General features: G+C 37.7%; 4 protein-coding genes across 4 annotated transcripts in view; 1 reads left to right on the forward strand and 3 right to left on the reverse strand.

Annotated features, from left to right (window-relative positions):
• The window catches only part of LOC134659855 (GDP-L-fucose synthase), a 73995-nt gene that overhangs the window by 31504 nt on the left and 16666 nt on the right, over nt 1-25825 (reverse strand). The window lies entirely within an intron of this gene.
• The window catches only part of LOC134659795 (uncharacterized), a 176929-nt gene continuing 153672 nt past the window's right edge, over nt 2569-25825 (reverse strand). The window contains exons 2-4 of the mRNA XM_063515503.1: nt 11866-12096; nt 3533-3620; nt 2569-2784 (exon numbers count right to left, since the gene is read on the reverse strand). Of these exons, the coding sequence (XP_063371573.1) occupies nt 2634-2784; nt 3533-3620; nt 11866-12096 (470 nt within the window). The 3' untranslated portion in view covers nt 2569-2633. The remainder of the gene's footprint in view (nt 2785-3532; nt 3621-11865; nt 12097-25825) is intronic.
• On the reverse strand, nt 4592-7010 carry LOC134662175 (uncharacterized). Its single transcript, XM_063518443.1, has 3 exons — nt 6761-7010; nt 5889-6040; nt 4592-5512 (listed from the first exon to the last, which is right to left on the reverse strand). The coding sequence occupies exons 1-3, from the start codon at nt 6941-6943 to the stop codon at nt 5242-5244; spliced, it is 606 nt and encodes a 201-aa protein (XP_063374513.1). The 5' UTR covers nt 6944-7010; the 3' UTR covers nt 4592-5241.
• On the forward strand, nt 11980-18649 carry LOC134659671 (D-aspartate oxidase). The gene is made up of 2 exons (XM_063515356.1): nt 11980-12116; nt 17622-18649. Exon 2 carries the CDS (start codon nt 17628-17630, stop codon nt 18642-18644), a length of 1017 nt encoding a protein of 338 aa, XP_063371426.1. The 5' UTR covers nt 11980-12116; nt 17622-17627; the 3' UTR covers nt 18645-18649.

Below are 25825 nucleotides of genomic sequence, written 5' to 3' on the forward strand. Positions count from 1 at the left end.
AGCCCGTACTACATGACCCACGTCGCAGATACAATAATATTTTATAAAAAAATACTAGGACTATAGTGGAACGTTACAGCGATGTACATTTAGTAATACTAGGAGTGGAAGAGTCGTCGGGATCGGGGAACACTGATCTGTGACGCTAGGAGCTTGATACTAAACGTGTACGACTATAACGATCATATTTACATCTAGGAATACTTAAGGATCAGTCAATATAATACAAACGTGATATGCATTATTGCCGGGATATCACTAGGAAATATTATTTACAAAGATATACGCTTTCAGCTAGTCTCAGGATTCACGTGTTTTTGTATAAATTTCGACGATATGTTTACAATCATATCATAAGTACAATTTATGGTTGTAATTTTTGGTATGAAAAAAATCATAATAAATGCATAATTTCAAGTGACCATTGTACAGAATTTTTTAATTTTAGTTGCATATAAATAAAATGCATAAAAACGTTTTGCATAATCATAAAGTATAGAGTTAGGCCAAGATAAGTCTGCAACGATTTTGATAGCACACACTGCAAATATGTTGTTTATAATTCATAGAAGGCAGTGCAAGTGTTATTTATACGTCACAATTTCATACAAGTTTGACGTTTAAAGCTTGACCAGCCCTAGTAGCACGGTCGCATTTTTATCATTTATCACCATACCTGTCACGTTCTAACAAGTATGTAAGTGCGAAAGTGACGGGCTTAGTGATAGTGGATAAAAATGGAACCGTGCTGAGCCCGCAGGAATATAATTATGATCACGCGCCATGTTGCGGAATTTCCCTGAAACAATTTTTTTTCATAATATACTGAACTGTTACCCTATACATAAGAATAACAGCGCCCTCTTGACAATAATCATATTACTGGTCAGGCTTTACCCGCCTATTCTATTAGTGATGGGTAGGACATCAATTTAAAATGAGTTTGTATGGGTACCTCATTTTCTAAAATGAGGTGTTACAATGTCTTACTTCAAATGAGGTGAGGTACTAGCATATTTTCAGCGTCGACTATTCCATTAATTCCAACGGCGACAAAAATATTTAATGTATATACATATTTATGTATCCATCACTTCCTTTATAAATAAATAAATAGTAACATTTAATTGGAGTGCAATTCTGGAGGTTAAGAATAGAACTTTTAGGAGAAAGATAATTTTAGAATCAAGTAAAATGAATAGAGGAGTGAAGTAAGACATTTTTGCGGTACGAAGTACTGCGACAAATTAACAAAATGAGTGGTACAAATGAGGTGCCTCACGAGTGAGCGACTCAACACTATATTCTATTCCTCAGTGTGATGGTCAACGGGAGAGGGAGGGGGATACATTTACATAGTTGCAATATTTTCTTCTCTAGATGACTCCCTGGCGACGCCCTTGTGACACCTATCTCACATAAATACAAATACTTTATTTCAAATCCATGCTTCTTCAAAACGCACGTAATCCGCGCCTATTCTACAGCATAGTGGCTAGTTTTTGCAGCGAGTTTCTAGTTCTTCATAGTACTTCTAGTACTTCATAAATAAGAAAAACCTAGGTCTGTTTGAATCTTCTAAACTAACGAAACCGTGAGGTCCTATTCGATAACAGTGCCATCTGCGTTGAGCTTTGCGCGTTTAACCTCATTGTACACAATAATCATGTTTAGGTATGTAATAAAAGAAAAATCACAGAACAAGTAGAATGGCGATGGGAGCAGGGTACGTGTCGCCGCCGGTTATGAGCAAACGCTCGCATGCTAGTACTCGTCCGCGCTGACCGAAAAAATGCCTTTTGCGCCACAATAACGTTCAGATTAAGAAACCAGACATCAAATTTGTCTAAAGGAGGCATATCCATTCACCAGGCACACAAGTTTTTACTACCGTTGCGCGAGAAATGTGGAGAGGAACGAGCGGCGACACCGGTTCCGATACTAACTGCGCGCGATAGCCGTTCTAACCTCTTTAATATGTTCTGTGAGAAAAATATATTTGCACGAGTCTTAATTGCTTATGTTTTACCTATTGTTCCATTTTCCTGTTAATTGTCCGTGGTTGTATTTGAAAGAGTAATTGTCTAGTCAGAGGGCTCCAGAAATGAAAGCAATCATGAGAACTTAGTAATCACTCGATATCCTAAACATATGCAGCTAGCGACGCACCATCCCTTGCGAATTGATTGGTCTGTAGGCATAGGGTTGGGGCCTTACATTAATAGAGAATCTCGTCAACTGCAAAAATACAACTCGTCTCAAGTTTGGATTCATTCTGGTTCTATCTAAGGGTCTACTCTTTATTGGGTACATAAAAACCCACAGAATCTATTTTATAACATGTAACCCCTTTGGAGTGCCAAAGAGTTTACCCTAACGCTGCGTCTTACGTAAGCGAACAACCCGCAAACGCGACGCGGCGCGGCGGGCCCAAGGCGTTCGCGTTCGCAACGAGATCGCCCACGTAGGACACTTCTATAGGTGTCAAAGGATTGATTCACCCCGCGCCGCATCGCTTCGCTTTCGCGTGTTGTTCGCTTACGTAGTACGCTGCGTAAACCCTAAACCCCTCGCAATCATACGAAGGTCCCGAGCTTGGATGCGTTGTCCCCGGCAATAATGAGGTGGTGGCATTAGAGTAGCCGATGGCGGTCCTCGTGGCACTCGTCCGAGTCCTCGGAGTCGGAGCGCGAGCAGCAGGACGAGTCGCTCCAGTGCTGGAACTCCTCCTTGTGGTGCTCGAGCGCCATTAGCGATGGGAACAGGCTGTCGCATGCCACGCATCTGGAACATATGTATAAACTATGTTATTAGATTTTTAAGTTTTAAGAGGATAGTGAACGACCGCTTCTCTATACAGTCACCATTTTCCTCCGAATTATGTCATATTTTTACACAATTTGAATACGAATTGGCAGTTTGACTTATTTTGATTTTTTTAAATCTTAAAGCAAAGTCGGGTTTGTTACAACACAAGTTATAACTCGAGAACGGCTGGACCAAATACCTATATAAAAGTTAGGAGGAACAAAACGAATTGCATAAAAATGTTTGCTCCCAACTTTTATAATTTAAAATGGAAAAAAACCTAACCCCTTCGTTAGGTTTTTTTCCCATTATAGCTGTTATCTATATATATATCACTACATAGTATAAAACAAAGTCGCTTTCCTGTCTGTCTGTCTGTATGCTTAATAGATCTTTAAAACGCAGGATTTTGATGCGGTTTTTTCTTTAATAGATAGAGTGATTCAAGAGGAAGGTTTATGTATATTTGTTAACCCGTGCGAAGCCGGGGCGGGTTGCTAGTATCTTATAAACCAAAGTCCCCCGCCGCGTCTGTCTGTTTGTATGTATGTTCGCGATAAACTCAAAAATCAATAAAGTGATTCTTGAGGAAGGTTTAGGCTGTGATGGCTGCTTACCATCAAGTGATTCGTATAATTAGTAAATTATAACATAAACAAGTATGTTTGCCACCATGGTTGATGTGAATATCAGTGACGTCTGTATTGGTACATTTGGTACGTACCCAAAATGTCTCTTCTTCTGCTGGTGGTCACTGAGCTGCCGGCGAGTTGGGAACGAGCGGTCGCACACGTTGCACGTTAGCGCTTCGTCTGTAACGTTACGAACATGCGGTTAGTTTAGTGCTTCCACGCAATAGTAGGATTCTTGGCTATAGCCGCGTAAATCGAATTTCGCAAATTGTGTCATTCAAACGCTTTTTTAACGCGCGTTGGAAAAGCGCAATGAGCCCTTAATAACTTCGCTTCCGACATATCGGGTTCCGATAGTTGTCTCGAAAGGTTTGCAGAGGCCTTATCACGATTGCTTCTCTATAAAAGCCGTTACGGACGATCGTACAGGACCGCGACCTCGGCGCGGTCAAAATATCTCTTTTTCCACCAGTGTACGGCACAAGCATATTCAGTGCAAAAAAGCTTGTGCCACAGAATAATAATAGTACATTGAACTTCCTACAAAACCGAAATTTGACAGCGATACATGAGGACGAATCATGTTGTCCCTTTCTAATGTGCGTATGGCGCTATCCATTTCGGCTAATTAGGGTTGTCAAAATTTGTAGTGATTGTCGAACTGTGGTTGTGCCAGGGTTGTGCAGGCAAGGGAACGTAAAGTTTAGCCAAACCGTATAATCTGTGCGGAAAGAGAAGAGTTGTAGAATTTATTGGATCATTTGGATCCCATACATTTCACGACTCTTCTCTTCCCGCACAGACTCTAGCAACGCTGAGCCGAACGGAGCCGTGCCCGCTCGAACGGTCCAGTTTCACCCCAATGCTTGTGCCGCACACTGGTGGAATACCGCCTTGACAGTACATGCTTAGTAGGTATGTTTACAGATAATAGGTACATTAACGAATAAAAAAATAAAAATTAACCTTCACTAGGAACAATTTATTTTAATTTGAAATTAAAATACATTCAGGCAAGAATAATAAATAATTAAATCAAAGTATCTTATTACAAAGTATAATAACTAAAAATTAATCAAGCTTAGAAACAAATTAAAAGTGGAAAAATTCACTGTCTTGTCATTTGGTGGTCGTGGGTTCAAGTCCCACCCAAGACACTGAATTTTAATTTGTTTCTAAGCTTAATAGCATCGTTTGCAGACGTTTCTGCTTGATACAAAATTAGTTTAAAAGTTAATCATTGGTTACATATTTATCCTATCACAATTGTGTATACAAACCTAGCTACAAGCTGCTTGAGCATTTTTAAAAGTCAAAGTTTCGAAAATATCAAAATAAGTTGTATAAAAAAGTCACAAGGCAGTCATATTCCATTGATGTTTGTGAGCCAGAGACATTGCTCATATTATCATTACATATTATTCTAATAGGAATCCCTTCCCCAAAACTGAATGTAGCTTATCACCTTTTATTGTGCTAGAGCCGTTTAACAGCCAGTAATTACAAACATAAATGAGAACCATAACTTGTCTCCCCTCATCATTAGGTCGCATTTACTTAGCCTTACACGTCTTAAGTCATAAAGCTATATAATTGATGATGATAGTATACCAGTAAATAGTACTAGTTCATTAAAAAATGAATTATTTGTCCAATGGTTTAACAAATTCCATATGCACTTGTTCAGTGTCCCTCGGAAATAGCTTACAAACATAATGCATGGAGACATGTCTTGTTAATCAACGCTAGCAGTAAATACCCCTATTATACACATACACAATAACAACACATCACTCATTTGTTATATTGGCAGTGTACTGGACACTGATGATTTAAACATGCTTCCGAAGAACCTGGCACCCGTGGAGCCTCCCGGAATGGAACCCATCATCATCCAGAGTAGAGCAATGACTTGCAGCACAGCACATACAATAGTTAGTGGAGTGCTTTGTAGATGCAGTGCACAGTACAGTGTTGCTATTAGCGTAGAGCCGTACATCAGGGTTGTGAGGGCTCGCTCCTTCGAGAAGAGTGACTTCAAGTGAGACCAGGGCCCATAGAGGAAGCTGAAGCTGAAATTAAACAGACATATACAGTCACAAATTCTTTTCAATACAAGGATCAATAAGGCGGAAATTGTATAAAAGTTTTTGATGTATACAAGTTTTATTATACATATTTAGAATTAAGATGTTGGAAGAAAAATTTCAATTTTCTTGTATTGTATATTAGGACTAGACAACAATAAATAACAGAAAACACTCATGAATCAGGAAGAAATATCTGTGCTCATCACACACATAAATGCTCTTAGTATGGGATTCAAACCCAGGACCATCGGCTTCATAGGCAGGGTCAATACTGACTAGACAAGACCAATCATCAAAAAAAATACATGCTATTTAACAATTAAATATTGTTTTCACAACTTGGATGAAATTAAATTACCTTAGTATGAAGAACAAGCTTCCGAGTGTGAAGAGGAGAGCAAACTTCCGTGCCTGCAGGATCAGAATTGGAATGTAGAGGAATGACAGGATGAAGCACAGTATACCAAAGAAAAGGCATACTCCGAAGCCCATGAACCTTTGTGTGCGACTCTGTAAACATGCATTATATACATTAATTTTTAGTTTTATGTTATAGCAGAAATTTATATGAAAGAACTTGAAAGAAGGTAAGCGCTTTTGACATGTCTTTTAATTGAAAAAACTTTTTAAAAATCAATAACTATTACTTATGAAAGCAGAAGACTATAAAAAATCGTATTAGATTCATAATTGTTACATATTTACCGTAACTTATTTTTAAAATGTGTTTTTCAATTAAAAGACACATCAAGATTGTTTACCTTATTTCTAATGCTAAAAAAAAATAGCCTAACCCGAATACAGAACCTCCTCCTTCTATGAAATTGAAGTCGGTTAAAAAAACGAAGTATAGTAGCTTCACTTATGTAGAAGTCAAGATATAATTGAGAGCCCCAAATAAACTGTCATGAGAGGATATCCCGAAAACCCCTCAGCTCAAAGGCTACGGCCGGGGACTTTTGATATGTTCACCTCTTAACTAGTCCAAACAACATTACAGAGTCAAAAATTGAGTTCTAAACATTTCCCTCTATACCTTCGTATTGCTTGGCCTATCTGTTTGAGGTATTTATGAGAGCTATCTAATTAAATGGTGTAGGTTAATGTAGGGAGGTTAAACTAGACAATAGGACTTTATTCGTCTGATCACTGATCAGGTCATCAGTGAGTTGTTTGATGACTCACTATCATGATTTTTAAGCAAAACAATAAAATAAGTCATATACTTACTAATGTGAAATACTCTTTTTGCACTTCTTGAAACCAGCTTCCATTACTAGAACTACTCGTAGGCGTTTCTTCATTGCTTCGGGAGAAGAAACTGGGAGTAGAGAATGGTAAACTAATTTTGTAACTTCGACGGTTCTCATTTTGAAGCAAATACTCGTCTAAATCCGACTTCAGGTTCGTCATGACGGTTTACTGTTTAATCACAACGTATAAATTATAATTGTAACAAACACCAACTGAGTTCGCCACCACAAAAATCAACAAATATAATTATATTGAACGATTGAACTGAGAGATGTGTTAATAAAAAGTAGTGAATTTACTTCCAGGTTTGACATTTCCATGACGTTTTACTAGTGATGCGCATGTACCGTTGCGAATCGATCGAGTTACCGGTTTTACCTAGACAACAAGTCACATTGAACAGGATTATAATATTTATAATAATATACGTTTAATATAGCTGGTCAACCAAATCTTGTCAGTAAAAAAAGGCGCGAAATTTAAATTTTCTATGGGACGATATCCCTTCGCGCCTACATTTTTCAAATTTGCCGCCTTTTTCTACTGTCATGATTTGGTTGACCAAGTATATATAGGTTGATTAATTTAATGACAGCGTTTTACACAAAAATAAAACGCTAATTAAATAACTTACCATATTCGGAACCTAAAGTAATATATTGAGAGTGGCAACACTGTAGTTAGTCGTATTGTCCTTTTCTAGCATATACGTCCATCTCTCTCCCACACCCCCACCACTTCAGGCAGTTGCGTTTGACAATTTTGACAGTTAGAAACAAACGCAAATTACCTCATTGTCTCAAAATTATACATATTTACACCAGGCAGGATTAAAACTTTAGGTTCCGAATATGGTAAGTTATTTAATTAGCGTTTTATTTTTGTGTAAAACGCTATCATTAAACAACTGTACCGATATTCGGAACCTAAAGTAATATATTGAGACGTGTTTGTTATCGCCTGGTGGTGGGAAGACGCCAAGCCAATGTGATTATACATGTACTTACATATTATGTATATGTAATATTATTATATTAGGAGTGTTTAATTAATTAATTAATTATGTAGTACACCCTTTATTTTAATACATGTGAGGAGAGAGGTATTTAGTAAAGCATACAATTTTATATACCATTATATTATGATACTAACTTTCCATTTTATATACGTATTTAATGTAGGTACTTATATATTTTCAACGGAAATAAGTGTCACCACAAGGGTGCTATAGTACTTAATTATATGTATGTGAGACTATGTAAAAGAAGATAAGTCAGTCTACTCTTCAGGGAGCATACAACATCTGTGATATGGAGTGATGTAATTAAAATATGAAAAGATAAAAATCATAAAGTACTCGAGTAGTTTTTATTTATAACTCCCAATTATTGACAAGTTTGATAATAATTATCTAGTAAGGTAAGCAGTTGCAGGATATAACAAGGACAAGACCTTTCTTATTTCCAGAATCCCTCAGGATTAAGTAGACGAATATTTTAAATATTCGTTATATCACTATCACTACCCACAAAGTTAATATTGGGTAGGTACTTAATAAAATGTCATAGGGAATACTTTTAATGATTTTACTGAATTCTTTTAATGACTGTGAGCCAGTGTGAGCTATTTATTTGGTTATAGCTATAAAATGCATTTAATCGTTTGTACGCTTTACTAACGCGAACGCGAGCTAATGGACCTAAACAAACCTTACTTAAAATTGTGAAGGTTACTTTGAGAGCTTAAGCCATATCATAATACTCATGTGGGCACTAGTTACGACGCTTTTTGGTGCTCTTGGCGTTCAAATGGTAAATGTAGAATTGCCACAGAGCTTTATCAATGATATTTGTATAGGTGCAGCTCATTCTGCTTATATTCATGTTTAGCTATCATCAAGTGACCTTAATTGTACTCATTATTGTCTATATATGCAGTATGAGTAGTTTACCTTATCTGGTGCCTACTAGTAGACATAAACTTGATTGTTTCTGAACGCTAAAGTGGCTTAATTTATGTAAACCATTCATAAGACATAGCTTAATTCTGAATATTAAGTCTTCTCTTTCCAGATTAAGAATAAGGTACTTAATTCGAAACCTTAGCTCATCGCATATGTGTTTTTAACCAAAATGAAAATTTGTGTTTATTTTGTGATTTTACATTATTTGCAATAACTGTGCGGAACCATGGGGTCCCCGACCTTTTGCCGGGCACCCGTGGGCCCAAAGCCAACAGCGCAGATGCCGTTTAAGAGGAACCTCTATTTTATCCAATGCTAGGGTCAACACTTTGTCGAATATATTTGATATTTATGTATATTTATCCTCCTTATGACCTAAGGGTAGGTAATTGTAACTTTTTGATATCAAATATACGCAGAATAGTCAATTATTTTGTATTCTGAAGTGCATATAATATTACTGGATTTGGGCCAGTGTGCTTTTGTATACTATATCTCTGGCCTACTATATAGGCTAGTCTATTAACATCCCGCCTCCTGGAAGGCAGTATACAGACTTCTTAGATATATTCACGGTAGTGCTAAGAGTGTGGACCTGGTTTTCCGACACTTGACTGCATGAGATTATTTTTTCAGGTCTCGAGCAAGAAGGGTGCCTAGATAGGTTGAGGTCCTCAACTTGTGGATTTGGTAGGAGCAAGACACAGACGGGGTGTAAATTAGTTAATCCACCATGTTTCAAGAGATTCATGTGCATTCATGCCTTCAGGTTACACTGTAGAGACAGACTAACACTTTGGCAGAGTTTTGCTAACATATAATAATTGATTGCATTTGTTTGGGTGTACAATTACATGTTCCACACCAAAAACATAATTATTTATATATTTCAATCTATTTTTGAAAGGTTTGCGTTTCAAAATAGCTTCGCCTTTTCGCAAGGCGTGCTCCTGTTCCCCTATTTTATTGTGCAAAGCGAACAGTATCACAATGCTATAATTTTGTATAAATTGAGAACTAGAGGGTCATGCCCTAGACGTGACCGCCCAGAAACTGTGCTAGAACCGTTCGTGCAAACCATTCAGTCACTATTTTTAAAAACCTTTTGTAGTGGGTACATTCCACGGTCTTAAATTTATTAAACGTGTAGTATCAAACTATGACAAGTCATGATAAGTGAAATAAGTGATAACAGTATCTGGTCCGTGCATAGAAGCACTTGCCCTTGAGGTTAGGGCATGGGTAGTTTATTATAAACTTAATCCGTGCATAGGAGCACTTACGATACAGGTGGTTTAAAACTTCCAGGGTCACAATACAGACACAAGGGTGTAAAATACATAATTCATAAACGCCCGTTAGGCCAGTTTTGTATATTTTATTTCAAACATGCTTGTGCAGCACCGCCAGCACATGATAATTTTCCTAATATACCATGGCAGTCAGGGATATAATAATTATGTAAAAAGGTAGGTAACCTTGGTCATGTCGTGTACATAGGTAGGTACTTGTAAACATGTTAACTGAAAGACAAGTGCTCTCCAGCCAAATATAATTTATGCAAATGTGAGCTGCTCTTACCTTGGGATCATATGTATTTATTTCTAGTCTGTCATATTGTAGCAGGCCTAGACTTCAAAGGTTTGTAGATGTTTATAGGGCCGTTAAACGGACCCTTTGTACACCTTGAGCAGGCTGTTTGTTTCACACCATGGGTAATATATATTGTAAACATAGCTTATTTCAGAATGGAATCGTAAGCTCTGTCGTGTCGTGAGCTTACCGAGCCTGATTTAATTAGAGTCCACAGATTGTATGGACCTTGGAGGATTGACCACTCCTTATTCTAATTATCAATATTCTGCCTGGGCTTATAGTCGAAATTAGGTGACTAAATCTCTTAGTATTATCTATACCACCCAAGTTATGAGGCTTAGCGTCTCCAGACCACAATTTTATATTACGGTGCAAAGATTTTTTCATCTTTAAAATAAAAATGAGTCGAGATAGGCCTGGAATCTTAGGTTTTTATTTTACCTATTATAATTTTAGAAATGTTATGTAAATGGAAAGCAGTTTTCACTTTTACCACAGTTAATTAGCCCAATTTCGGGTTTAGCCAATAGGGTGTTCGGGACCCTTGAAATAGATTGGTAAACAAAAATGAAAACTCTAATAACGAAGCCTTGCCTATTTCGACTGATTTTTACCCAAAACATTATTTTAAACCATTTTTACTTTCTCTAAAAAGAGATATTTACAACTTAATCTTTGTAATATTTTTGTGATTGTGGTCTACTCGCACGCCTGTGTTATGACCATATCATTTATATTTCTGTGAATATGTCTGACGTGCCTTGCGCAGGCTTACATAGGTTATAATATCATCATCAATAACTTGACGTCAGTTTGTGAACGAATCAAAGATTCTTTTGGCACACCTTACGCAGGTGTAAACATGGCAGCCTTGCGCAGGTTTAGATAGGTACATAATATATTGGTTTCATCACAAATAACTTGACGTTAGTTTGTGAACGAATCAAAGATTCTTTTGGCACACCTTACGCAGGTGTAAACATGGCAGCCTTGCGCAGGTTTAGATAGGTACATAATATATTGGTTTCATCACAAATAACTTGACGTTAGTTTGTGAACGAATAAAAGATTCTCTTAGGCGTACCTTAGCAGGTGGAACCATAACAAACGTAAGTTTAAGAATAAGTATCATTCAAATCAAATACCCTGAGTTTATGGGTAATATATAATTTATTTGCTAGATAGTTTAACGGACAACTAAATTTAAATATTTATTTCGAACGGCAAAAGCCGTTAGAAACTGTTTTTCAATATAGTCAGCTAAACTGGGGTACAAATTCAAAAACTCACCAGCAGTTTAGCTTCACGACCTTCCAGATGGTACAAGCCAATGAGGTAATTTGCGTTTGTTTCTAACTGTCAAAATTGTCAAACGCAACTGCCTGAAGTGGTGGGGGTGTGGGAGAGAGATGGACGTATATGCTAGAAAAGGACAATACGACTAACTACAGTGTTGCCACTCTCAATATATTACTTTAGGTTCCGAACATCGGTACAGTTGTTTAATAAAAATACTACTAACCGTAATCTGTGTCATCGCTGAAATCGTCGTGGTCGTGTCGGCGGATATTGTTGTTGTATCGGTCATGTGCGCAAGGTGGGCATACTCCACGCATATCGCGCTCTTCCAAATCTGTGCTGCTCGCATCTGAGTCTACTGCAGCTTCTTCAATGTGAATATTCTCAATTTGTCGATTGTCTAACTTTTCGTTGGACGACAGTTGATTATAATTCTTCCTCAGCGGTCGGGATTCTGCAACAAAACAGGCGCTGGTAAGCTTTTCTTTTTGTTTAGGTATTTAAGGCAGACTTGACAAACTTTTTATGAAATTGCTTTAATAGTTGCGTTACTTGCGTTGCGACGATGATGCGCACAGAATTTTTTTATGAATAGCTTAATAAAATTGTGGTAAGTACTTAGGTCATTGCGCTAGTTTTCGTCCACTTGACGAAATTTGAATATAAACCTATATACATTACTGGACAAATTTGGACTTATTGCAATCGTTAATGTCTAAACAATATATCTATCTACATAAAAATGATATTTCGCAAGTAGCAAATTAAAAATAAAATATAAATATTAGGTATTTGCTAATCCGTCAAATGGACGGAAACTAGCGCAATGACGCTATTTAGTTTTATGAATGCAAAATTGTACCATTTCCTGATTTTTCTGAGTAAATATAGGTACCTGCACGGCTAGCACATGATTACCCGCGGGATAGCTCGCGCCGCGAGAGACGGCAGTCGCCCGTCACAAATTTCTATCTCTATCTGTCAATTCCTCGATTTTGGCAGCATGAGTTCGCACATCGAGAAAAGAGTTCCACGAGAGAGAGCCATCCCGCGCGCGACTTAGCCAATGTGGCCATTTATACATGGAACAAACTTTTCATTCGTGGCAACACTGAATCGGTAAAATAATAATCGGATAAGTAATGAATAGTCAGCCTTAGAAACGGAGCGTCCCTAGTCACGATAACTTTGTCTCTTTCTCGCAGTATGAAGAATAAGAAATAGCAAATATTATTTTTAAGTCGAAAATGTCAGTGTCAATACTGTCAATCAAAATTTGATTCGCTTTGTCGTTACAAGTTGGAATATATTATTATAATTATCTAAAGATTACCTACCTAATCATTAAAATACAACTCCTTACGAATAATTGGCGTTTTGTTAAAAGTTTTGGCTAACAAAATACCATCTTTACGAAGAAGTCAAGTTGTAAGTACTTACGTACACAATTCAATCTTCATAAAGCTCTTTTCCGTTGTTTTTTGCAAAAAAATTACATTCCTTTTAAATCTTATTTACAGACTAAATATCTTATGCTAATCCCCGACATATCTCCCTTATGGCTGGCTAGCCGCTGCATTGCTGGCTTCGAAGATAGATTGAATGACAATCATGCACAAGCCTATCATCAAACACGGAGGTATTCTCTACACCTAAGCATGCTGCTGCTAACCGCAGCCCTCCTGCCATCACGGAGGACATAGAAGGGCTCAAGTTGGGAACCTACTCCGTGCAAGGACAGTCGAGTGTTGATAACACTTCTCAAATAATGTGACTTTTAAATAAATACTACCAAAAACTTTAAATGATTTTATTTACTTTGACCTTTTTGAGATAGGTACTCAGATTTAAGTACGATTCGTCGGAGTCGGAGCGCATTTCACATTTGTATGCCCAAAAGCCGGTCGGCTGCTTGCGGATCGGATGGCTCCGGACGGATTCTATCGCTTCTGCCACACATTATGTAAATAGGTACACTGAAAAAGCATTCCGGCGCGGCCCAACTCCAGCCGGTCGGTGGGAATCGTAACTTAAGGATTAGGCTAGTACCAACTCGTACACTACAAAGTAAGTATTACGGCTGTGGTCTTCTGTGAGGTGGAGTTTGAGTTGAGCTGCCAGATTCATTATTTGCATTCTTTGTGGAATGTTGTTTCACAAAATTTCGTCTAAATCGGTTCGGCGGATTAAGCGTCAAGAGGTAACATATAGTCAGCAGCAATAGTTGCTAAGCGGGCGAGGTGTTCAAAATTACCTTGACGCGCTCTTATTCTCTTAACAATAAAGTCGCGTCAAGATCATTTTGAACACCTCGCCCGCTTAGCAACTATTGCTGCTGACTGTACATAGGTACAGATTTACTTTTGCATTTACTTATTATAAGTGAGGTTGATCGCAATATTCAGGTCGGGATTGTGTTGTTTATATCCCACAATGAATGGAAACACCTAAGGAGCGACATAATATAGGTTGTCAACAATAATTGCATGTAAAAATACGCGTGTAAATATAACGGGTTAGCACTGATTGATAGCACGTAATTGTTTCCCGGATTAGCAATGTAATATTTTTGTATCAATTATTTATGTTTCTATTAATTATCCCCCAGTCAATTCGCCACCAAAGGTTTGCTTTGTTGATGTGGTCGTGATCGTACAATCTTAGGCTTAGATTTTTTTCTGTCGGATTTTCGTTTAACTTAAGAGAACAAACAAGTCATTGTGAAAAAATATAACAATTTTGATATTAATGGCATGATCATGAAACTCAAGATTCAAATTATACTTAAACAAAAAAGTGTTGTAGTATGAAATAAATATAAAATATGGAAAATTATCTTTCTTTTAGAACAAAAGTCAACAAAACTTCGACCAAATGCGCTTGTCGCCAAATTCAGTACCGGGAGCAAACCCTAGTCGCGACCCTCTAGCCTCGAAGACAATTTCTCTCATTTTGACGTTCAAACGCGGGACATTTTGTCTCCCATAGTACACTCGTGCTACGATTTTCGAGAGTATCCCGCGTGGAACTGTCAAACGACAAAATTATGTCGCTTTGACATTTGTCCGCGAGACAGCGGGTTGTCGCGCGGCTCTTATGCTACCGATTCGCGAGAGAGCTCTATGTCGCGGCATTTTCTCGCCTGTCGACTGTCGCGCCCATCATGTGCTAGCCGTGCTGATATAGGTAGATATAGGGAGATTTTGAAATGTCTAAGGTACTACAGGTTTATAATGTTGTATTTATTAAAACAATTGCATTCGAATGAGATTTATTGTCGATATCAAACGTACGACATGAGTAAGTATAAGTAAGTATGACTGTTCCTAGTCAGCAGTAGAATTTTCTCCGAGTTGTTTACTGCTGCACAAACACCTTCTCAAAGATCTCCACAACGACTGCTCGTGCTCCACCCACATCCATTGATCTTAGGGGCTTTTCCACGCGCTGCGTCTTCTAGAGATTAACTGCGCTAAATAGCCCAATTAAAATCATGACTTTGTGAATTAGGTTATTCACATATCATGTCGTGGTCGGGCCCGAATGCATGACACCGTTCCTGAGTGTCTCCGCTGTCTTGCGAAGTTGCAAAGAGAGCGGGTGCACGCCACAGACCTATATATACCTACTATAGGATGAGAAGCGTGAGCGAAAACCCTACCATCGCATGCGTCCGTGCCGTCCGTGCAGTCCGTGCAGTTAGCGATAGCGGTTGCTCATACTATTTTTAGGGTTCCGTAGCCAAATGGCGAAAAACGGAACCCTTACGGATTCGTCATGTCTGTCTGTCTGTCTGTCTGTCCGTCTGTCTGTCCGTCCGTATGTCACAGCCACTTTTTTCCGAAACTATAAGAAATATACTGTTAAAACTTGGTAAGTAGATGTATTCTGTGAACCGCATTAAGATTTTCACACAAAAATAGAAAAAAAAACAATAAATTTTGGGGGTTCCCCATACTTAGAACTGAAACTCAAAAAATTTTTTTTCATCAAACCCATACGTGTGGAGTGTCTATGGATAGGTCTTCAAAAATGATATTGAGGTTCCTAATATCATTTTTTTCTAAACTGAATAGTTTGCGCGAGAGACACTTTCAAAGTGGTAAAATGTGTATCCCCCCCTGTAACTTCTAAAATAAGAGAATGATAAAACTAAAAAACATATGATGTACACTACCATGCAAACTTCCACCGAAAATTGGTTTGAACGAGATCTAGTAAGTAGTTTTTTTTAATACGTCATAAATCCCCTAAATACCCTTCATGGGCGAGTCCGTCTCGCACTTGGCCGCTTTTTTAATTTCAAATTTTAACCTGCGCAAGACAGCGGAGGCACTGAGAGGATACCTATAGGTATTTAAATATCAGAGTAGGATCCGACCTTAAGAGTAGTCCTAGCCGCCGCCATACAATATATTATTATTATTGTATGGCGGCGTAACTTAACAAGAGCGTAACTTATAAATTCTGAAAAACTCATTGGTACGAAGTACGAACTCAAACTATCTCTATACCAAATTTCATCAAAATCGGTACAGCGGTTATTGATTCCCCATACAAACTTCCAACCCCCTTTTCACACCCATAACCCATAAGGGATAATCTTGGGATAAAAACTATTCTACTAATACTATACTACTATAATATTAGTAGTAGATATCAAGATAAAGTTGAGAGCCCCCTCCCCCCCTAAAAATTTACTTCAATTCATGAGCTAGGTACCTACTACAAATTCCTACTTAAACAAGGCACACGATTATGCGGACAACAAAGTCACAGGCACAGTTTAAGAATTAGATAAAGAATTAATAAATGAAACTTAGATGTTTATGTAATTAACTGACAGCTGCCGCTTCGGTTTATTTGTTCGGCATAGTCTTAAATCAATATAGGCATGCTAGATAAGAAATGGTATTTGTTATTGTAATCAGCTTGAACGCATAGGTACAACTAAGTTCAAGCAGTTCGTTTTGGTAATCTGGGTAAGTGATAGGTACACTTTTCTATTGCAATTTATTATTAATGTATTAAGAATTTGTATATTGGGGGTTATGATTTATTGAAGACCGTAATATTAATATAACAAGTTGCCTTGATTTTTATTATGGTGAGATTCTGATTATGTGTCAATTGTGTGAATAACAAGATCATTTTTCTCTGTGTTTATCGCGGTTCGGCGCGCGTCGCGTGAGAATCGAATCACACGATGTGATTCGGTCCATGAGATATTTCTCCTACTTCTTAACTTAAACCCCTTACTGCTTGCCATATTTTATCTGAAATTGTTTTATTAATTTAGCCGTGTGAACATAAAAGACACAGACTTTTTCGCATTTACATAGGTATAGACCCGTGTAGAAGTCTAAACTAAACTACTCTTCTTCTTCCTCGCGTTATCCCGGCATTTTTGCCACGGCTCATGGGAGTCTGGGGTCCGCTTGACAACTAATCCCATGATTTGACGTAGGCACTAGTTTTTACGAAAGCGACTGCCATCTGACCTTCCAACCCAGAGGGGAAACTAGGCCTTATTGGGATTAGTCCGGTTTCCTCACGATGTTTTCCTTCACCGAAAAGCAACTGGTAAATATCAAATATTTCGTACATAAGTTCCGAAAAACTCATTGGTACGAGCCGGGGTTTGAACCCGCGACCTCCGGATTGAAAGTCGCACGCTCTTACCGCTAGGCCACCAGCGCTTCTTCTCTAAACTAAACTACTACTGTATTAAAATGTAGAAATGTAGACATATAAATAATAATATCTGGGGTGTATCTGGGAGACCGAGCTGCGCTCGTATAGTATCGCATATAGTAAATTTCATCGAAGTAGTTAGAGCCGTTTCCGAGATCCCCGAAATATATATATAAAATATATATATATATATACATAAATAAATAAACAAGAATGCTCGTTTATAAGTATTAGATGAGATAGATTAACTCTTGTTTGTAATTTGTATTTTGTTATTTTTTTCAGAAAATCATGGATCCCAGTTCGCTAAAAATTGCCGTCTTGGGCGCTGGCGTGGTGGGCATGACAGTGGCTAGGCTGATTCAGGATGAACTCAGACTTTCAAAAGTCACCGTCGTTGCTGATACTTTTAAAGATGATACACTCAGTGCCATAGCAGCCGGCATCTTCCGTCCGGGCACCAGCTTCCGAGGCCCGAACAAAGAGACTACACAAAAATGGATCGACGATTCGTGGCATTATTTTCAGAATATTTTAAACACATCTGAAGCAGCGAACGCCGGCATTATGCCGATGTCATCATATATATTCTCAAAGAATAACTATCACGTGACAAGAAACCATCTAATTGAACATTTGGTACCTATATACCGACCGGTTGATGACAATGAACTAAATATATGTGGCGAAGGTTGGAAGTATGGTTCATACTTCTCAACAATAAAAACAGAATGCAGTGCGCACTTACCATGGCTGGAACGGATAATACTTGAGAAAGGCGGTAAAATAATAAAAGGTAAAATCGATAACTTTGCATCATTATCGCATTTTGACCTAGTTTTCAACTGCACAGGGTTAGGCGCTAAATATTTGTGCAAAGACAACGATTTGGTTCCGCTGCGTGGTCAAGTGATAAAGGTCAAGGCACCGTGGTTAAAATCAGCATTTTATGAGGATTATGACTCTTATATCATTCCTGGTTTTAATGGAATCGCTACACTCGGTGGGACGCGGCAATACGACAGTTACAATATTGATGTTTGCAAGTACGACGCGGCGGGTATCATGGACAGGTGCTGCGAACTAGTGCCGGGACTGCGCACGGCCGAGGTGCTGACGCACCGCGTGGGGCTGCGGCCGCACCGCATGCCGGTGCGCGTGGAGCCCGAGACTGTGGACGGTGTGAAGATAGTTCACTGCTACGGTCACGGTGGCTACGGTGTAATGACGGCACCTGGCACGGCTATGCACGCGGTCCGAATTGGGCTCGACTCACTTAGGAGCGGCAGCTTTAGAAATCAGCTTTAACTAGTTAAGTATACAAAATATAGGTATAATATTTTGTTAATCAGTTACTCATCATCGTGTGGTATCTTGGTATCTACCTAATACTCTGTTGAATTGTTATAAATAAATAAAGTGATATATATAGTAATGACAATGATTTCTCCGTGTAGCTAATACAAAGGTGACCCCATGAATTTATATATCAGTTATGTGCAATTAGGTAAGTATACGATACTGTGCCTAGTCCGAGATACATTCTGTTTGTCTTCACGTGATACACAGAGAGTTGACCGCAACCGTGACACAGCTGACATGCTAGATACCTTCTTTAACAACTGGCCGGAAGAAGCACTAAACCAAGAGTCGGGGAAATCAAGGAGAGTAGGGGCCTTTGCCCAAATGAGGCTCCGTCCAGCCCACCGCACTGTAGACGAAGGCTATTTGTCTCGCGCACACGACCGACACCCTCGATTTGTTTACTTTTTCTCCTCTATGTAATCGACTGTCGCCGAGTTTTTGTAAATAAGTAAGTACATACTTTCATATTTAATGGTTCAGTAGAAATAGGTCTCACATGATGACGTGGCTAAACTAAGTTCATATCTTATGACACACACACAGACGCTTGCTTGCCTGAAATAAAATCAATTTTATTTTTTATTTAAACGACTTTATGCTTACCTACCATAAAGTCGTTTGGGGGTGTTGCTAATTAAGAGCCAACAGGAGCTAAGATTTAAATATTTTAGGTAAATATACCCGTCTCGCTAACGGAAGCGGCTCCTAAAACTAGTGCGATAAGGACAAGGCGAAAAATCCTGCGTAAAAATATCAAAAATCGAGGTTTCGTACTCGACTGTTTCCACCTCCAAACTTAACCAATCGTAACCAAATTTGAAAATCTAAATGATTATGACATTATCTGTGTCGGACCGTTTTGCTTTTTTGACTAATTGATGTCAGTTTTGAATAGCACGCCTCTCATTGCGGCATAGTCAATTAGGCCGTTTTGGCCATTTTTGAAGGGCTCTAGCGCCTTAAAAAACAAAAATATCAAAAAAAGCAAAACGGTCTGACATAGATATTGACAGTATTAATCTGTGTTGAAAAAATCATTGCTCTAGCTTCAAAACCCACGGAGGAAACAGTCAAGTACGTTTGTATGGAGAAATGACCACTCCTGTTGGCTCTTAAATCATGCATGCTAGCTGACCTACCTATCTAATTTTGCTCTCTTTCTCTCTCTTATAAAATTTGGTATCTCCGCCGACTTATCTAGTTGACACGTTATTCTGATTGCCTATTTAATTGAACCAATAGGTATAATATTATAGGTAAATGAGGACATACCTAAATCAGAAAAATCATCACAATTACCTTAATACCATTAATACATATACCTATACGTTGTAAATATAAAATATTTAAGCAAAAAGTTGGGCAGCGAGAGTGTATTGCGCCACCAAAAATTATCAAGTAGGTATATATACTAGTAGTTCGCCCCGAACTGAGAACTCGCGGTTCTCCAAAAATATCAATTGAATGCAGTCGTCAAAGGATTGAAAACCGCGTACGATTTATTGCAAGGTCTGTGGAGCCCTTAACTGATACTGTATCTGTGGTAAGCCGAAATATTTCCTGTCAAATGTGAAATACCTATATTATGTTTATTTTATTTTATTTTTATCTTGCTAATTATTTCAAAATGGTAAATTTAAAAACGATATTATGAAAGTGCAAGCCGATCACTTTCATTTGATACCAACCTCGACCATACTTTCTTGCAAATAAAATGACCAGAATAGCAAGACACCTCACAAACAGCTTTTTGGCCTTCTAAGCTCTTCTAGCTCAATAACCCCTTGATCGAGCCTGCTCATAATTTAATGACTAAAATATAATGCCCTCGACTACACGTTTAGCCAATTTCATTTAAATTAGAACAAATTTACTTAAGTTATTGTGTATCAAACTATCTTCTGACAGTTCAGCTTAAAAACATCGAAATGCCGGGACGTGCCGCTAGCCAGCCGCGTGTTCAAAGTTGAATGTAAGAACTTCGCTTCGCTTCGCTCGCTCGTTCGATAAGAACTTCGCTTCGCTTCGCTCGCTCGTTCGATAAAATATTTATTATCTGGTACACGTTTTTGCAACATAATGTTAGCAAAAAATCTACGTATTAAAAATGTCCATTTGTAGTGAAGTGGGATGGTAATTTTTTTTAAAGTAGTTAAGTTCTATACTACAATTAAATTTTCACGAAAATATTGCGAATACTTACGGCCCGTTCGTCTGAAAAACATAAAAATCGTACTTCCCATTACATATTATCTTATTCGTTTCTAACGTTTCGATTACAAAAGGTGCCATATTTTTTATTTTATTTCTAAAGCTTTTCCTGTTCGTATTTTCAGCTCGATGTGTTTCATGAACCCCTCATGAACCGGAATACGAGTGTGCCCACGTACGTCACTTCTATTGCCGCTATAACAACACCTTAAAAAAATAAAGGGGGCCCTCATACATGAAACGTGATTGTTAGACTTGTTCGCCTGTCAGGGCCTTTTGTCCCATGAACCGCAATATATAGTGTCTACTTAAAAGAAATAAAGGGTTATAATAAATAAAAAATAAAAAAATAAAAATCGTTTATTTCAGACTAAGTATGTCCATAGAGATGTTAGTTGTATTACAAACTTAAAAAAGGCTATGTTAGTTAAAAAACAGCAACAAAAAAAAAACAAAATTAATTTGAAAAAAAAGGTTCCACTGAGGGGACAGGAGCAGGTAGTAGATATTTTTATTCACTACCTGGTCCTGCCAATGACAACCTCCACCCAGTACTTGGTTAGCGGACAGTCCAGGCGTTCCGCCAACACCCTCAGCATACTGTTGCTGTCAGCATTATGTTGTATGTATGTGTATTTCTACTGCTGCTATAATAACAAAGCATACAAATTTAAAGGGATTCTCACATAAGAAACGTTTTGATGTTCCATTTTTTCAAGTAAAGTCCGCAAAGTTATTAACTTAGCACCTCTGCTTCTCTGCATACTAATATATCTATATATATAATATATCTAATCTATATATATAAACGTGAAAGACCTGATTGACTGACTGACTGACTTAAATCAACGCACAGCCCAAACCGCTGGGACTAGAAAGTCCAAATTTGGCAAGTAGGTTCCTTATAAGGTCTAGGGGTCCACTAAGAAAGGATTTTTCAAAATTCATCCCCTAAAGGGGTGAAATGGGGGTCCAAAGTTTGTATGGGGTTCAAGTTTTATTTTGAGCTAGGAAATTGAAACTTCGTTAAAAGATATACTATTAAAATACAAGAAAACTAATTTCAGCGTTTTTGAAAATTCATCCCCTAAGGTGGTGAAAAAGGGGTAGAAAGTTTGTATGGAGATCGAAAAATTTTTCGAGTGCGGGACTTGAAACTTTGTATATGGGCATATTATTAAAATACAAAAAAGTAATTTCAGCGTTTTTAAAAATTCATCCCCTAACAGGGTTAAAACGGGGTTGAAAGATGGAATCCATTACGAATTCTTTGAAACTTCTTATAAACGCGTAACATAAAATAAAAAAATAACATTAATTAAACATTATTAAAAATTCGACCCCTAAGGGGGGTTAAAAAGGGGATGAAAGTTTGTCTTGGGGTTCAAATTTTATTGTAAGCTAGGAACTTGAAACTTCGTAAAAAGGTATTATAATAAAAGAGAAGAAAACTGATTTCAGCGGTTTTGAAAATTCATCCCCCAAGGTGGTGAAAAAGGGGTTGAAAGTTTGTATGCACATCAAATATTTTTTTGAGTGCGGGACTTGAATCTTTGTATAAGGGCATATTATAAGAATACAAAAAAAATAGTTTCAGCGTTTTTAAAAATTCATCCCTAAAAAGGGTTAAATAGGGGTTGAAAGTTTGTATGGAGATCAAACATTTTTTAGTGTGCGGGACTTGAAACTTTGTATAAAGGCACATTATTAGAATACAAGAAAAATGATTTCAGCATTTTTGAAAATTCATCCCTCGAGCTGTTAAAAAAGGGGTCGAAAATTTGTATGGAGGTCACACATTTATTTGAGTGCGGCACGATTCAAATCGTTGTATAAAGGCATATTATTAGAATACATGAAAAGTAATTTCAGCTTTTTTAAAAACTCATCCCCTAAAAGGTTTAAGAAGGGGTTGAAAGTTGGTAGAGAGATCAAATTTTATTTAAAGCTAGGAACTTCAAACTTCGTAAATAGGTAGTTAGGTAGTAGGTTTTACTAAATAGTGGACTTGAAAATATGCTGGAGGTTGAGAGGGATTATATCGAGAACAATTTTATTCATTTAGAGGCTTGAAACTTCGTAGCCAGGTTGTGTATAATAATTAACAAATGATTAACAGTCCCTTCTGCTATCTTTTGCTGCATAATGTTCTAAGCTAATGTAGAATATGTAACCAGCAATATACAAATCCACGCGTACGAAGTCGCGGGCAACAGCTAGTATTATTATGTTTATGTATGCTGGTGTGCTATGCTAATAGTTTTGCTGATTGTACGAGTAGGTACATTAGGACTACATGACTACATCAACACTTGGCCTTGTTTTCAATTAAAGTATACCTACTTTAGGCCTAAGTAATACAGGAACAGTAAAAAACTAACGTAAATATCTACGGTTTTTTTCCGGTTCCTTCTTTTTGTAAAGATAAATTCTAATTACCTACATACATTCTAATAATAATATACGTTCGAATTGGCCTGCATGTCGCAGTCGTGTTAGAAAACAGTGTGAGGGAGGAATGAAAGAAACAAAGTCGTCTAAAAAATAAGTATTCTTATACTTGAGATAAAGGACTTATCGTGTGTTTGCCCGTTATTTTGGCAGCACGTGTCTTGAGTACGCAATATCCGCTTTGGAGACATTTGGTATAACATTGTCTTCCTTCTATTTATCTTTGTTTATACGTTGGCTCTAGTAATCTCTGAGACAAACAGATTTTGTTCCTACCATTTTTGTTCTCGTAACACAACATTTGCTAAGCTAAAGCGTTTGAGGTAAAAAGCAACATACCTACATATTATCGATACCTCCTAAGTATACTGAGGCAAGTGCAAATTCACGATTTTGCAGGAGAGCGGTTCAAGTTAGAAAGGAACGTATTTGTTAAAGTAATTCCATAAAATTTTGGATTTTTTCTGGCGAAATCTCTTAGATTATGTCTGCATTCATGGAATTGTAAAATGAATTGTAAATTTTATCGCAGTCTATGATAAAAGTATTTACTCCAGCCAGCCTATTATGGATAGCTTTATCCATCTTTATCCACGTGATAAAATAACTGTCACTGTTTAACACCGTGGGAAAGAAAGTGACGGACACCGTTTTATCACGCTGTCACGTAGACAAGAACGACCATCATATCCGTACAGACCAGCTATCATGGTCGTATTTTTATCACCTGTCATGCTATGCGTCACTTTCGCACTTACATATTTGTTAGAACGTGACAGCCATGGTGACAAATGATAAAGAGCCGGCTATCATAGCCCTACAGTATACGCGTATTTTAGCCGAAACATCAAGCACTTGATCCAGTAGGTATACGTCAACATTTGTCAATTTTTACGATAAAGTTTGATTCAAAGTTGAATTGTATATTACCTAATTATGAAAACAATTAAAATGTATCAAATTATTGTAATTTAAATTGTTATTATCAGTTTTTTTACCACGTCGACCCAGTGAGTTGTATCAGTACCTATGCCAATGCCACACTTTTGTTACCCTTCTCCGCGTTAACTGTAGCGCGTACAGTGGTACAAGTGACTTGCCTCAGTATACGATGTTCGAGTAGGTATATTAAATGTAGTTAGTTGCCTCCATATACGTCACTTTATTTCTAAAACTAATACGAATTTCAGCATCCAATTTCAGTGGAAGGTAAATTGGAATTGGTATTTTAATAATATATTCTATGTAAAAAACGCTAAATCATAAAATTGACAATTGCCTCAGTACAGCCGGCATAGCCAAGGTGACAATCGCTATCGCTTCGTATAATAGTAGTACGGAGCGTAATAAGGAGCTCGCAGTAATTTGGCTCTGCCCGGTCCGGACTCGGGAGTAAAGCCAGCAATTTCGGCGTCCCACATTAATGAGCTCGAAGTTCATGCATCACGGCCGCCTAGCACGTCACTCTGCCTGATACTGTTTTTGCATTCTTGATTACCTTGTAGACAGACATTTTTTTTATTTTTTTTATTTTATTTATTTATTGGTTCACCAACAATAGTTTACACTATATAAAGTACAACAACAAACGTTTTGAGTAATTATGCTAAGCGTAACAATTACTTATAGGTAAACACCACTTGCATTGACTAAGGTACTAAAATTACATATACTTAACATACCGTTTACAATAATAATGTAGGCATTAAACTAATAAAGGGGGCAGACATTATTACATTGAGTGGATATCACTAACTTATACTATTATTTTTGCTAAGCAGGCCCGAACAGATTTTTTAAAGTGATACGCAGAGTCAAAGTGTATATCCATTATATGGCTACAGCTATTTACTACCTTGCATAATCTAGGGACAGGTGAGTTGCTGCCGTGGACCGTCCTACGGAGCGGGGGGCACAGGGGTGTTATCGGGTTTCGAGGTATTCTCTTTGGAGCACGGAAGTGCAGAAGGCCAAGGAGTTGCGGACAGTCTATGTCATTATTCAATAATTTATACAAGAACATTGCATCCGCGATGCCTCTGCGTAGCGATAACGACTCAAATTTGAACAGTTTTAATCTTTGGGCATACGAAACGGCTGTTTTGGCTTTGCCCTCTGCAAAAGTCAGGTGCCGCAGGAACCGCTTTTGAACCCGCTCCAGTCTTAAAGAGTGAGTAGCGTAGTGTGGACGCCACACTACACTACAATATTCTAATATACTCCTCACAAGGCTGTTGAAAAGCAAAATCTTTGTATTACTGCGTCGAAACATCTTAACATTCCTTATAACAAACCCTAACATTTTGTAAGATTTCTTAGATATGTGTTCCACTTGAGGGATGAAAGTAAGTTTTTTATCAAAGACTACTCCTAAATCGCGTATTGTGTCAACTTCCTGAAGGGTATTGCCGCAAATACTATATTCTGACCGAATGATATTTTGTTTCCTCGTAAATTTGACA

The sequence above is a fragment of the Cydia amplana genome, chromosome 2 (assembly GCF_948474715.1).
Source record: "Cydia amplana chromosome 2, ilCydAmpl1.1, whole genome shotgun sequence".
NCBI classification, from domain to species: domain Eukaryota; kingdom Metazoa; phylum Arthropoda; class Insecta; order Lepidoptera; family Tortricidae; genus Cydia; species Cydia amplana.

Coding starts and splice junctions, on each gene's coding strand:
- LOC134662175 (XM_063518443.1), bottom strand. CDS start 6,943: ATGACGAACCTGAAGTCGGATTTAGACGAGTATTTGCTTCAAAATGAG. Junction 6,041..6,760: donor AAAAAGAGTATTTCACATTA/GTAAGTATATGA, acceptor GCATGTTTACAG/AGTCGCACACAAAGGTTCAT. Junction 5,513..5,888: donor AGCTTGTTCTTCATACTAAG/GTAATTTAATTT, acceptor GTTTAATTTCAG/CTTCAGCTTCCTCTATGGGC.
- LOC134659671 (XM_063515356.1), top strand. CDS start 17,628: ATGGATCCCAGTTCGCTAAAAATTGCCGTCTTGGGCGCTGGCGTGGTG.